Source organism: Oncorhynchus nerka, unplaced genomic scaffold (assembly GCF_034236695.1).
Source record: "Oncorhynchus nerka isolate Pitt River unplaced genomic scaffold, Oner_Uvic_2.0 unplaced_scaffold_36___fragment_2___debris, whole genome shotgun sequence".
In the NCBI taxonomy this organism is placed as follows: Eukaryota; Metazoa; Chordata; class Actinopteri; order Salmoniformes; family Salmonidae; genus Oncorhynchus; species Oncorhynchus nerka.
The window spans coordinates 135,867-151,200 of record NW_027040318.1 but is presented as its reverse complement, the minus strand read 5'-3'; the positions used below and the strand labels follow the sequence as shown (position 1 = coordinate 151,200).

Sequence of the window (15,334 nt, the reverse complement as noted above, 5' to 3'; positions counted from 1 at the left end):
GTAAAGCACCCTTTACTGGCTCAAATAGCTGACCAATCAGCCTGTTACCAACCCGTAGTAAACTTTAGTAAAAAATTATGTTTGACCAGAAACAATGCTATTTTACAGGACAGGGCATTCAACATGCATCGCACTTACACAAACGATTGGCTGAAAGAAGTTGATAATAAAAAATATTGTGAGAGCTGTTTTGTTAGACTTCAGTGAGGCTTTTGACATTATCCATCATAGCATTCTGCTGACAAAAAAAGTATACATTGCATTCAGAAAGTATTCAGACCCCTTGACTTTTTTCAATTTAGGTACGTTACAGCCTTATTCTATAAGATATTTTTTTACATCTCATAATTCTGCACAAAATACCCCATAATGACAAAACAAAAGCAGTTTTTTTTAAATGCTTGCAAATATATTAAAAATAGAAAATAAACTGAAATATCACATTTACATAAGTATTCAGACCCTTTACTCAGTACTTTGCTGAAGCACCTTTGGCAGCAATTACAGCCTAGCGTCGTCTTGGTATGACTCTACAAGCTTGGCACACCTGTATTTGAGAAGTTCCATTGTTTTCTGCAGATCCTCTTAAGCTCTGTCTGGTTGCATTTTGAGCATCGCTGCACAGCTATTTTCAGGTCTCTCCAAAGATGTTTGATTGGATTAAAGTCTGGGCTACTCAAGGACATTCAGAGACATGTCCCAAAGCCCGAAGCCACTCCTGCGTTGTCATGGCTGTATGCTTAGGGTTGTTGTCCTGTTGAAAGGTGAACCTTCTCCCCAGTCTGAGGTCACAAGTACTTTGGAGCAGATTTTCGTCAAGGATCTTTCTGTACTTTGCTCCGTTCATATTTGCCTCAATCCTGACTAGTCTCCCAGTCCCTGTCGCTGAAAAACATCCCCACAGCATGATGCTGCCACCACCATGCTTCACCGTAGGGATGGTGCCGGGTTTCCTCCAGACGTGACGCTTGGCATTCAGGCCAAAGAGTTTGAGGCCATTCAGGCCATGGTCTGAGTTCTTTATGAGCCTTTTGGCAAACTCCAAGCGGGCTGTAATGTGCCTTTTACTGAGGAGTGGCTTCTGTCTGACCACTCTACCATAAAAGCCTGATTGGTGGAGTGCTGCAGAGATGGTTGTTCTTCTGGAAGTTTCTCCCATCTCCACAGAAGAACTCTGAAGCTTTGTTAGGGTGACCATCAGGTTCTTGGTCCTTCTCCCCCGATAGCACAGTTTGGCCGGCTCTAGGATGAGCCTTGGTGGTTACAAACTTCTTCCATTTAAGAATGATGGAGGCCACTGTGTTCTAGGGGACCTTCAATGCTGCAGACATTTTTTGGTATCCTTCCTCAGATATGTGCCTCAACACAATCCTGGTTCAGAGCTCTACAGACAATTCCTTCGACCTCATGGCTTGGTTTTTTCTCTGACATGCACTGTCAACTGTGGGACTTTATAAAGACAGCCTTTCCAAATCATGTAAAAATCAATATATCACAAGTGGGCTCCAATCAAGTTGTAGAAACATCTCAAGGATGATCAATGGAAACAGGATGCACCTGAGCTCAATTTCGAAATTCATAGCAAATGGCCTGAATACTCTAAATAAGGTAATTCTGTTTAAAACATTTTATACATTTGAAAACATTTATTGTGGATTGAGAGTTCCCTGTCTAACAGAACACAGTGTTATTTAATGGTAGCCTCAACAACATTATCCAGGTAGAATCAGGCATTTCCCAGGACAGCTGTCTTGGCCCCTTACTTTTTTCAATTTTTTCTAACGTAATGACCTAACATTGGCTCTGAGTAAAGCCTGTGTGTCTATGTATCTGGATGACTCAACACTGTACACTCCAGCTACTACATCGAGTGAAATCACTGCAATACTTAACAGCTGCAGCCAGTGTCAGAATGGGTGGCAAGAAAAAAGTTAGTCCTAAATATTTCTAAATCTAAATGGATTGTATTTGGGACAAATCATTAACTAAACCATAAATCTCAACAAATTATTGTAATGAATAATGTGGAAATTGAGTTGACGAGACTACTCTGCTTGGAGTAACCCTGGATTGTAAACTGTTAAGGTCAAAACATATTGATGCAACAGTAGCTATGATGGGGAAAGGTCTGTCCATAATAAAGCATTACTCTGCCTTCTTAACAACAATATAAACAAGGCAGGTCCTACAGGCCCGAGTTTTGTCACACCTGGACTACTGCTCAGTCGTGTGGTCAGGTGCCACAAAGAGGGAATTCGGAAAATTACAACTGGCCCAGAGGCACAGCTGGCCCTCAAATATAAACTTAAAGCTAACATTAATAATATGCATGTCAATCTCTTATAGCCCTATGTAGAGGAGAGATTTACTTCATCACTTCTTGTTTTTGTAAGTATTGACATGTTGAATGCACCAAGCTGTCTGTTTAAACTACTAGAACACAGCTCAGACACCCATGCATATCCCACAAGACATGCCACCAGAGGTCTCTTCACAGTCCCCAAGTCCAGAACAGAGTATAGGAGGCGCACAATACTACATAGATCCATGGCTACATGGAACTCTATTCCACATCAGATTGAAATAACATAAAAACACACCTTATGGAACAACTTGGACTGTGAAGATTCACACACCCAGGTACAAACACACCAGTGAAGGCTCCTCTGAGGAGGGTGGGGAGGACCATCTTCCTCAAAGAAATGTAATAAAAATAAAAATAGTGAAAAATGAAAAAAATTATCTTGAAAATATGTCACCAAATAATTTATTAAAAAACACTGTTTTGCAAATAAGGTCTATAGTAACTTCAACAGCATTCTCTGGGGTAGCACTATGGTGTAGCCGGAGGACAGCTAGCTTCCATTTTCCTAGGAGGCTCGTTGGCCTTACCCCCTTCCATAGACCTATATGGTAATTATGAGTAGCCAGTAGCTAGCTAGCTACCAGCATGAGTGTACAGTTTTCACCACCAGAATGACAGAATGGCCAACTCTACCAAAAATATTGTGTTGACTTTTTGTTGAAAAACCTGTTTCATTCTCTGGGATAAATGGAAAAGGTGCAAATTAAACAGAGGGTTGACCTCTGCTTGAGATCAGTTTCATGAAGAAGGATGAAAAGAAGAGGTACCAATTGGTATCAAAAGTATAGCTGGTTAACAGAGAGCCATTCATCAAGCCGCCTGTATTGCTGGCCTTATTTGCTTTTTGGAAAGTCTGAGCCTTGTGAAAGGGGGGTACAGTGACCTGAAGAACATTGATTGTTCAGCTAAAAGGCATAACAAAAGCACAGATCATATAAATGCCTGCATCAGATTCAAGCTTCTCTGAAAAAAACACATCGATCATGTGGACGAAGTTCTGCGTATTTAAACTGCGCAACACAATGAGAAAATAAAGACTCGATCACACCAACAGCATTTTGGAACACCAGAAGTACATTCATTTCCAATGGAAAGCTGTGTTTGCCTTACAGCATTGCGTTGCAGAGGAAGTTGCAGTGGGTTCTGTGTGGTGCATACGTTGGATTTATTGTTGCACACATATCCAGATGATGCCGTATACCATTTTGCGCAATAACACTAGGTGTGATTGAGTCATGAGAAGAAACAGGGATGTTCTCAACACACTGCATTTTTGGGCATGCAAGAATTGGCTTTTAGAGGACACGAGAGGGAAAGTTCCGCTATTACGGCCAACTACAAGAAACTTGCAGAGGTAATTGCACATTAAGATCAAAATGAATAAATAATGATTTGATAGCTTCCACCGCATCATCCATTAAAAGCGAGATTAAAGAGAGTGATTTTTGATAACATTAAGGATTTATAGTCCATTTGTGTATCTGGAGAAAATGTAGTATACAGTATAATGTGAAGAAATAGCCCAATAGTTTATCACATTTTAAGCTGAACATTCTAATCGGTTGCGTCCGCCTCATTGCGTAAGTAAACAAAAAAATTTGGGATGCTAGTGGATGTATTAATTTGGGATCTATCGCATCCCACAACTGTCCCATTCTATGTTGGAATATTTACTTCTCACACAGAATAGAATAGGTCAACTTTTGTACTATGAGGGATAGTAGATTGACATAGGCTAGTTATTTTGCTGTTCGTTAGGCCTACTCATGTTGTTGGTTGATGAAAAGTAAATGTGGAAAGTTCTTTCAATATCTTCAATATGCACCTCGGAATTGGATAAGGACGAATGCAGTTGCGTCCCCAAAGTGCCGGTCTTTACTTGTAGCCTGAGAAAGACCCGATCATGTGATGGAGAGCCATGTGAGTAAGAGGTGCTTCAGAGCACGACCATTGGTCATAAAAGGCATGGATTTTTTAGGGTGTGTTACGGCCACACAAAGGGGATATCGCCAGGAAATTTGTACAGCCTACACAGAGCTCATGCCTTTCAAGGCTTTTTTCAAATCACCATTAGAGTCGCATCATGTAGCCTTACAATGTATTCAAAATGTAAACATATAGCCCAACCTAGTAGAACCACTAAAGTTACAATAATACCTCTAAATTAAGCATATATAGGAGTACCTATTTCTTTGTTAACCTCTCAACACAGAATAGCTACATGTGCACACTCACCAAAATCGTTTGGGGGAAAATATCCTTTCTACTTTATTCAGCATTGTTCAATTGTATTCTTCATACTATAAAATTATATAAAATAATGGCATGGAATTCTAACCAAATTGTGTCTCATAAATGGATTTATTACACTTTTTAAAATGTAGATGTTCCAAAGGTCTGCATTAGTGGCTCGTAGGCCAAGAGTGTGGTAGACAAAAGATGCTAAATGTGTTTATGTTAATTGACGGTCAATTACCGTGAGACCAACGCTTGACAATAACCGGCTGGCACAGCTCTAGACCCATCATAGTCCATATACAACTTTTTTTTATACCTTATAGGATCCAGAGTCCTGGTTAGGTTAACGATAAGGAAAAACTCCAGACCTCAGGGGGGAAAAATTGTCAGTTATTGTCAGGTATGTGGATGATCAGGGATTTATTCAGGAACGTTTCTTGGGCTACTTTAATGTGTCAACTTCATAGAGAAACTCGTTGCCCAAACCTACGATGGCGCAGCTGTAATGGAAAGTATCTGTTATCCTGTTCCCTGATTAAGAGGTGATGACCACTCCATTAGCATTGTCAACTCTCTCCTGACTTGAAATGAAGTGTCACGACTTCCGCCGAAGTCGGTCCCTCTCCTTGTTCGGGCGGAATTCGGCGGTCGAAGTCACCGGTCTTCTAGCCATCGCCGATCCACATTTCATTTTCCATTTGTTTTGTCTTTGTTTTCTACACACCTGGTTTCATTCCCCAATTACATGTTCATGTATTTAACCCTCTGCTTCCCCCATGTTTTTGTGCGTGATTGTTTCTATGTTCATTCGGTACGTTGTGGCTGGTTTTCGACGGGTGTATGTTTACCTTGTGCCTTTATTTTGAGTAAAGTACATTGCTCACTCATTCTGCTCTCCTGCGCCTGACTTCATGCACCAGCTACACCCACCTTCTGACATGAAGCCACATCTCATGGCCCCGCTTATCCACTGGCACATTGAATGTTTTCTCTCCAAGCACTGTGAGCACCCCTATCAATTTTCTCTGATTACTGTATGTAGCGTCAATCACACACACAAACACAATCACATTATTACACATCAATGATTTTACTCCTTGTTTGGACTAACTCATTCTTAGCTCTTTTGTCTAAATGTCTCTGTTCATTCCATGCCTATACTGTGGGTCTCCCATCCTCGTCAATGTTTCAAGTCACCAGATTCCACTGAAACACACACATACAAACACACATAACATACACACTACACCTGGAGTGTGTGTTGGAGTATAGTGGCCGGAGGGCGCACACTTAATGTGTTGTGAAATCTGTTGTAAAATATATTTTAATGTTTACAAATTGTACTATAATGTATATGACTGTATGATTTTTGCTGGACCCCAGGCAAGAGTAGATGCTGCCTTGGCAGTGGCTAATGGGGATCCATAATAAATACAAATACAAATAACTCCATACAGTGTGAAAATGGACGCCAAGTCCAACTTCAGACGCTCTCTAACAACCACTCCGATTTCCACCATTCACTCTAACCCTCACCTAAACTCTAAACCTATCTTACACCAGGTGCAATGTGGTTGTGCATCAGCAGTTTTTATCTTGTTTTGTCAGTCTCTCAATTAGTTTACAATTTGCCACGTACATTTTTTGATTGGTAGCCAGCTATCTAAAATTGGCCAAATACCAAACCGGCACACAGGACACGTGCCCAGGGGCCCTGAACTCCAGTTGCCCCCATTGATTTTGTTAGTCATTCTCACTCAGATATCATACAAACATGAAATAAGCCATGGCAAAATGTGCAACATTTGGGAAATTTGCTTTAAAACTGCAAAAATGTCTCTCCACCCCATGGCAAAATGAGTAGAATTGCATTCAATTTGTTATAAAATTGTGAAATTGCAGGAAATGAACTTTAAAACAAAAAATGTTCTCTCTGTCGCCAAGACGGGGGGCCATTAAAATGTTTTGCCGCAAGGTGGGGAGACCCCTAACCAAATCTTGCTTAGAGCCCCCAAAAGGCTAGAGCTGTTTGTAACATGACCACCCTTGGAAGTTCCCTGAGAGTGAGAGAGAGCGATAGAGAAAGAAGGATACAGTTCTCGTCGCCCGCTCGGTTTTTGGGTGGCCCGGGCATGTTAAGGAGCACCAGCTTGGCCTCTGAGGATTTCTTCACGATGACACCATTCAGCCTCAGTGCTGTGTGCATGCGTCTCACATTGGACTGGTTTCTGTTGGAATAAACAAGATGGCCGCTACTGAGCTCCAAACCATAATTTGTTCATAATGCAGTATTATGTTTAGGCATTCAGTGAAACTAATACCTTTTCAGGCTACTAATTCACAAACAGCTAAAACAAATGGTCACTCTTTCACTCATTAATTCCTTCACCAATGCAACCTTTGCTTTGCTGACTTGGTCTATGGAATCCTTGAGGAAATGTACAGCTGAAGTCGGAAGTTTACATATACCTTAGCCAAATACATTTAAACTCAGTTTTTCACAATTCCTGACATTTAATCCTAGTAAAAATGCCCTGTTTTAGGTCAGTTAGGATCACCACTTCATTTTAAGAATGTGAAATGTCAGAATAATAGCAGACAGAACAATTTATTTCAGCTTTTATTTCTTTCATCACATTCCCAGTGGGTCAGAAGTTTACATACACTAAATTAGTATTTGGTAGCATTGCCTTTAAATTTCTGATGGCCACTCCAATACCTTGACTTTGTTGTCCTTAAGCCATTATGCCACAACTTCGGAAGTATCCTTGGGGTCATTGTCCATTTTGAAGACCCATTTGCGACCAAGCTTTAACTTCCTGACTGATGTCTTGAGATGTTGTCAATATATCAACATAATGTTCCTGCCTCATGATGCCATCTATTTTGTGAAGTGCACCAGTCCCTCCTGCAGCAAAGCACCCCCACAACATGATGCTGCCACCCTCGTGCTTCACATTTTGGATGGTGTTCTTCGGCTTGCAAACCTCCCCCTTTTTGCGCCAAACATAACGATGGTCATTATGGCCAAACAGTTCTATTTTTGTTTCATCAGAACTGAGGACATTTCTCAAAAAAGTACGATCTCTGTCCCCATGTGCAGTTGCAAACCATAGTCTGGCTTTTTTATGGCGGTTTTGGAGAAGCGGCCTTTCAGGTTATGTTGATATAGGACTCGTTTTACTCTTGATATCGATACACTTGTACCTGTTTCCTCCAGCACATTCACAAGGTCCTTTGCTGTTGTTCTGGGATTGATTTGCACTTTTCGCACCAAAGTACGTTCATCTCTAGGAGACAGAACGTGTCACTTTCCTGAGCTGTATGACGGCTGCGTGGTCCCATGGTGGTTATACTTGTGTACTATTGTTTGTACAGATGAACGTGGTACCTTCAGGCGTTTGGAAATTTCTCCCAATGATGAACCAGACTTGTGGAGACCTACCATTTTTTCTGAGGTCTTGGCTGATTTCTTTTGATTTTCCCCATGATGTCAAGCAAAGAGGCACTGAGTTTGAAGGTAGGCCTTGAAATACATCCACAGGTACACCACCAATTGACTCAAATGACGTCAATAAGCCTATCAGAAGCTTCTAAAGCTATGTCATCATTTTCCAGAATCTTCCAAGCTGTTTAAAGGCACAGTCAACTTAGTGTATGTAAACCTCTGACCCACTGGAACTGCGAAACAGTGAACTATAAGTTAAATAATCTGTCTGTAAACAATTGTTGAAAAAATTACTTGTGTCATGCACAAAGTAGATGTCCTAACCGACTTGCCGAAACTAGTTTGTTAATAAGACATTTGTGGAGTGTTTGAAAAACAAGTTTTAATGACTCCAATCTAAGTGTATGTAAACTTCAGACTTCAACTGTATATATATAAATAAAATTAAAATAAAATCCACAAAATTACTATGTTTTCCAGACCACTGTTTTATGTAAGCTCCACCAACATTTGAGCTACAGAAATACTTACAGGTTTTCCCACTCACTGCAGCATGACAAGGGAGAGAAACACAAGATTAAAGGTGAGAATGCAAACGGTCAAGTTTTCAAAAAAGAGCACTATTAATACAGAGAACACCATAAAAACAATTCTGTGTTGAAAGTGCTCTTTTTTGAAAACTTAACTGCTGACATGGGATTGTATTAACAGTGGATTAATGAACAAAATACTAAAATATCGTTTTGGAGTGAACTATCCCTTTATTAAGAGAACACCAATCAGAATGTTACTCTTCAAGAACTTTCGGTGCCAACATGGGAGTATACCTGTTTTTTTTAGGTGAAAAGAGACTTTGTATACTATTTAAGACTCGGGTCTTCATCAGGGCCTATAAACCAGTTTTGCCAAACAACACTCACGGCTTCATGTTGAAGATGTCTTTGATACCCTCCGGTGTGGAGGCGCCAGGCGGCTTGGCCAGCTCACCATCGGCCTTTTCTGTCCAGGTCATCTGGACCTGGGCAGACCCTGGGGTCTGGGCACCCCCTTCGGTGGCCGGGGTCAGGGTAGCCGGGTTGATGGGACTGGCCGGGGTGGTGCTGTCATGGATAAGCTGGACCTGAGGGGGAGGGGACACAGCGACAGAGACAGACTGAGATCACGAGACAGGGTGGGGAGAGACAAGGTGAGATGAGGCGAGGTGGAATAACAGAGTGAGTGTGAGGGTCAGAGGAGAGAGAAAGAGAGAGACATTATCAAGAAGGCCTTGATGTTGGCGGTCAGTCATACAATTGGGCTGATTAAAAAGGTCTGAAAAGGAACTTTTGAATCAACGCATCTGTAGCCTACTCACCTTACTATGACTTTTCATCAAGGACAGAAATTCAAAGGCAGACTGACTTTTTCCCTAATGTTACACACATTAAAAACACAGGCCTGCAGTGCATTGTACAGCTGTACAAAGAGACCTTCCCCACCTTCACCAGGATGTTAAAAGATGTTGCTGTTAGTGGCCTGTCCACCTCACCTCACAGGAGCAGCAGACCAGCCACCAACTCCCTGAGACAAATCAGACGCTCCTAGACCTGCACCCGGTGGCCCTTCACAGAGACTGGAGAACAGCCAGCAACACTAGCCCCCCACACCACCCTCCACCACTTCTCTCCCAGGAACTGCATGCAGATACATTGAGCTATGCCCAAGCCATATGCAGTAAAAGAGGCCTCACACAGAGTTTGGAGCATCGCCAGCCACACTGCCCTCCACACCACCCTCTTCAATTCCCCCTAAAACCTCCCTCTCATGCTACCAGACCAGGCCCGCCTCAGCACAGCTCTACTAGACCTGGCCCATTATAGTACAACTCAACCAGATCCTGCCCATCACAGCACAGCACAGCTCTACCAGACCTGCCCCATCACAGTACAGCTCAACCAGACCAGTCTATCACAGCACATCTCTACCAGACTCTGCCCTTCACAGCACAGCTCAACCAGACCGGTCTATCACAGCACATCTCTACTAGACTCGGCCCTTCACAGCACATCTCTACTAGACCCGGCCCTTCACAGCACATCTCTACTAGACCCGGCCCATCACAGCACAGCTCTACTGGACCCAGCCCACCTCAGCACAGCTCTACCAGACCTTTCCCATCACAGCACAGCTCAACCAGACCGGTCTATCACAGCACATCTCTACCAGACTCGGCCCTTCACAGCATAGCTCAACCAGACGCGGTCCGCCTCAGCACATCTCTACCAGACTCGGCCCTTCACAGCTCAGCTTATCCAGACGCGGTCCGCCTCAGCACATCTCTACCAGACTCGGCCCTTCACAGCACAGCTTAACCAGACGCGGTCCACCTCAGCACATCTTTACCGGACCTGACACATCACAGCACAGCACAGCTCTACCAGACCAGGCCCAACTCAACTCAGCCCAGTTCTGCACAGCACTGACCACTACCATAGGGTCTGGCAAAACACCGTCGAGGTGGTGTGGACTGCACCACATGATGCAGTCCACACCATGTATCATTCAAATCATCAGCCTACATATGCTGATAGTTTGGAGCTTCGCCAGACACACTCTTCTCCACAACCCCCTCCTCATTTCCCCCCACAACCTTCCTCCCAGGCTAGTTTTGGTCACCCTCCCTACTCCCATCCCCAGGACAGGCCTGGGACACTTCTGCCCCCCATGGCAGCCCCAAATTTGCAACAAGAGCCCCAGCAAGACCTCCGGTGCACACCCAGAATGGAGCATTGGAAGCCACTCTGGTCCCCTGCAGCAGCTCCACTCCTTGTGACTATGGTGGCTGGTCCTGACCTGTTCACCGGACGTACTACCTGTCCCAGACCTGCTGTTTTCAACTCTCTAGAGACAGCAGGAGTGGTAGAGATACTCTTAATGATCGACTATGAAAAGCCAACTGACATTTACTCCTGAGGTGCTGACTTGCTGCACCCTCGACAACTACTGTGATTATTATTATTTGACCATGCTGGTAATTTATGAACATTTGAACATCTTGGCCATGTTCTGTTATAATCTCCACTTGGCACAGCCAGAAGAGGACTGGCCACCCCTCATAGCCTGGTTCCTCTCTAGGTTTCTTCCTAGGTTTTGGCCTTTCTAGGGAGTTTTTCCTAGAAAGCTTCTACACCTGCAATGCTTGCTGTTTGGGTTTTTTGGCTGGGTGTCTGTACAGCACTTTGAGATATCAGCTGATGTACAAAGGGCTATATAAATACATTTGATTTGATTTGGACTGAGCTCTGTCAACACTGTTCTCCCAGTTCTCGCCCCAGCCCCTGCATCCATCAACTTGGCGGAGGTCTGTCAAATGCTCAGTCTGCTTTGCTCTCACATGGTCGGACAGGGACCTTGACAAAATCTCAGCTCACTCAACAAATTACTGCAGATGACCCTATGCCTGTTATCTCTGATGGGAATTATCTTAATACTCCCTCTAACTTTACATTTCATATGGGTCCTGGGCTAAGCACCTAAATGGTCACAGAAATGGACACAATTGACATTTGGGTACAGGACTCATGTCCTGACATTCTGGTTCTCCCGGAAACATGGTTAAATGGTTCTGTCTCTGATAAAGATATTGAAGTAAATTATTCTAATGTGTTTAGATGTGACAGATTACAGAAAGGACGAGGAGTGGGCATATATTTCTAATCTAATTTCATGGCATCCCAATCTTAAAATATTTCTGTTCCCAAGAAATTTGAACTCCTGGTTGTAGATGTGGCCATAAACCAGAATATACATTTATTTCTTGCTGGGATTTACCCTGGTTCCACTCTGATTTAGCCACTTTCTGCTGTATTCCTGACCCTGAGTTGGCTTTCGAAAATGTATCTTCAATATTTATTCCTATGGCAGATAAACATGCCCATTTTAAACAATTCAGAGTTAAAGATAGATCGAACTCTTTGTTTTCTTTTGAGTTATATGAGCTCATTCAGATGAGAAATCAGGCCTGGGCCAAAGCAAGGAAAACTGACTCTGTAGTGGACTGACAATCTTTCAGACAGTTGAGAAACAGATGTACTATCTTGAATAACAAAGATAAATCAAGCTACTTTTTAAGCTCCATCTCTGACTCTGCTGGTGATCCTTCAAACGTTTGCAAAACAGTAAATGCAGTAAACTTTTGGAAAACAGTAAATGCACTGCAACATACAAATTCCTCTTCTAAGCAAGTTCTGTCTGGTTTTAACAATATTTTTCTCGTCAGGCTTTTTATTTGAGAAAAACAGTGGTGTCGTTGACCCTGGTCAGTCAATCTGCAAGCCCTCAGCTGACTCGATGGTTAACCCGTCAACTTCTAGTGAATATTTTCATTTCAACAACTTACTATTTGTGATGTGCTAGATGCCTTGCTGAAAATATATGTAAAAACTCCCCTGGAGCTGATATGCTCAATCTATTTTTTTTTGCTGCAGCTCTCTGCCCCCCTAAATGCTGAATAATTAACCCATATTTTTACCTCATGATTATATCTGGTACAATCGCCAAGGTGGTGAATAGACTGTAATACTTTATTGACCTGAAATGAATACTGAATGCAGGTAAAACTAAGTATATGTTGTTCTCTAAAGCGCATAAAAATAAGTGATCATTTAAGCATATGTACTTTGGATGGTGTCCATATTGATCATGTCCCTGCTACAAATATCTTGGCATCTAGATAGATGAAAAGCTGTCTTTTAAAAAGCATATTGATGTGTTAGTTAGGTAGCTGAGAATAAAACTGGTCTTCTCTATAGAAAAAGGTCCTGCGTCTTACTAAATAGTAGAAAGCAGATTATTCAGTCGACGTTCCTAGATACAGCGGGGCAAAAAAAGTATTTAGTCAGCCACCAATTGTGCAAGTTCTCCCACTTAAAAAGATGAGAGAGGCCTGTAATTTTCATCATAGGTACACTTCAACTATGACAGACAAAATGAGGGAAAAAATCCAGAAAATCACATTGTAGGATTTTTAATGAATTTATTTGCAAATTATGGTGGAAAATAAGTATTTGGTCACCTACAAACAAGCACGATTTCTGGCTCTCACAGACCTAACTTCTTCTTTAAGAGGCTCCTCTGTCCTCCACTCGTTGCCTGTATTATTGGCACCTGTTTGAACTTGTATTCAGTATATAAGACACCTGTCCACAACCTCAAACAGTCACACTCCAAACTCCACTATGGCCAAGACCAAAGAGCTGTCAAAGGACACCAGAAACAAAATTGTAGACCTGCGCCTGGCTGGGAAGACTGAATCTGCAATAGGTAAGTAGCTTGGTTTGAAGAAATCAACTGTAGGAGCAAATTATGGTGGAAAATAAGTACCACAGGTACACCTCCAATTGACTCAAATGATGTCAATTAGCCTATCAGAAGCTTCTAAAGCCACAACATAATTTTCCAGGATTTTCCAAGCTGTTTAAAGGAACTTCTGACCCACTGGAATTGTGATACAGTGAATTATAAGTGAAATAATCTGTCTGTAAACTATTGTTGGAAAAATTACTTTTGTCAAAAAAAGTAGATCCTAACCGACTTGCCAAAACTATAGTTTGTAACAAGAAATTTGGGGAGTGGTTGAAAAACGATTTTTAATGACTCCAACCTAAGTGTATGTTAACTTATCTTTAGACATAAGAGTTACCAGACCCAGTCTCAGAGTTGGCTGACTCTGGAAATTCCTTTGGTCTCTCCGGAGCTTTTAGTTTTCTTGCCCCTTATTTGTGGAACAATCTTCAAAATGTTCTTACATTTTATTCTGGTGGTTACATTTTATTTTGCCCTCTAGGGCAATTCAGAAAGTTGATTGAGGCCCTTATTACTGATGAATGTGTTTGTTTTTTATGACTGTGCTTTTCCTTCTGCTTACATTTTGGATTTATATTTTAAAGTGTTTATTTGCTGTAATTTATGGAATTCAGGGCTCATCTGTCAAATAAACCTTGGTCTCAGTATGACTTCCTGATAAAATAAAGGTTAAATTTAAAAAATCCTGATATCCAATAAATTGCAAGAAACACCCTGACCAGTCGAGAGCCTGTGTGAGTCTTCCCTTATCCCTTAACCATTCCCTGACTGTGCCTGACCTAAAGAAAAATATATATATAAAAAACCCACTGTAAGGTGAGTTGGAAGTGTAAAAAAACACTACCTTGGGGTCGCTGACCTCTTAATGTCAACACCAGCGATTCACAAACCCAGCCTCTTAAACACTATTTCCTGGACTGTGCTTGACTGCAACTGTCCTCAAAGCCTAAATCCCCACCCACCAGTAGAACGAGTTGGAAACCTGAAAAACCACTACCTCACATGCTGACCAGACCGGACATGTTGCATGCGCGAGCGCCGCAAAATAAATGTAGAAATCCATGTTATTCAATTATTGCACACACACTGCTCGCGCGTGCCAACGAGCGTCTGCGACGCCAAGGGCTAAAATAGAAGTCATTCCTATTTCGGACGCAGATCGCGCTAAAAGTCCTGCCTCTCCCATCTCCTCAATGGTTTATAGAAGCAGGTACCCACATGCCATCTCCTCATTGGTTAGAAAGAAAGACAAACTGTTTTGCTGGTTGTCGTGGTAATAATATGAATGTTTAGATGCCAATCACCATATAAGTTCAAAGATGAAAAAGCCTGGAAGGAGGAGAGATGACTAGAAACGATTAGGTTGGCAGTTTTATGTGTGGATTAATTGGCGGAGTAGAGGAGCTTGTGCATTTCAGGTAAAATAACAACTCAATGTTTATACCCAGGACAAATTAGCTAGCATCAGCAAGCTAGGTAAATAGGACAAATTAGCTAGTAAGTGCAAGCTAACTAGCTAAATTGCCATACATGTTTAATGCTTTTCGACCTGTCCCCAAATGAATGTAATTGGTTCAGATTTTGTTTTGATATTTTAACCCGCGTGTCGTGATCGCGTTTGGTGTAGGGGGCCAAAATAAATTTATACACAATAGCACACGATGGCGCACGCGCGCAGCCGGTTTGGGTTCCGTGTAAGGGTAAAAACCACTGACCTCCCAATGTCAACACCAGTGGTTCACAACACCAGTCCTTTAATCATTCCTAACCATTCCTTGACTATGCCTGACCGCAATTATCTTCACAGCATAAAAAATTAAGGAAGTCTGAAAAACCACCACCCCAGGGTCAAAACCACTGATCTCCTAATGCTTATACACCAGTAGTTCACAATCACATCACAATCCCTCACAAGTCAATTGACTACTCTGCTTTCAAGT

The 15,334-nt window shown here is 42.1% G+C and overlaps 1 protein-coding gene across 1 annotated transcript in view; it reads right to left on the bottom strand.

The window, feature by feature from the left end:
• The window catches only part of LOC115142852 (solute carrier family 12 member 5-like), a 112,100-nt gene that overhangs the window by 11,921 nt on the left and 84,845 nt on the right, over nt 1-15,334 (bottom strand). Inside the window, exons 24-26 of the mRNA XM_065016475.1 lie at nt 8,972-9,171; nt 8,583-8,597; nt 6,698-6,831 (exon numbers count right to left, since the gene is read on the bottom strand). Coding sequence (XP_064872547.1) covers nt 6,698-6,831; nt 8,583-8,597; nt 8,972-9,171 — 349 coding nt within the window. The remainder of the gene's footprint in view (nt 1-6,697; nt 6,832-8,582; nt 8,598-8,971; nt 9,172-15,334) is intronic.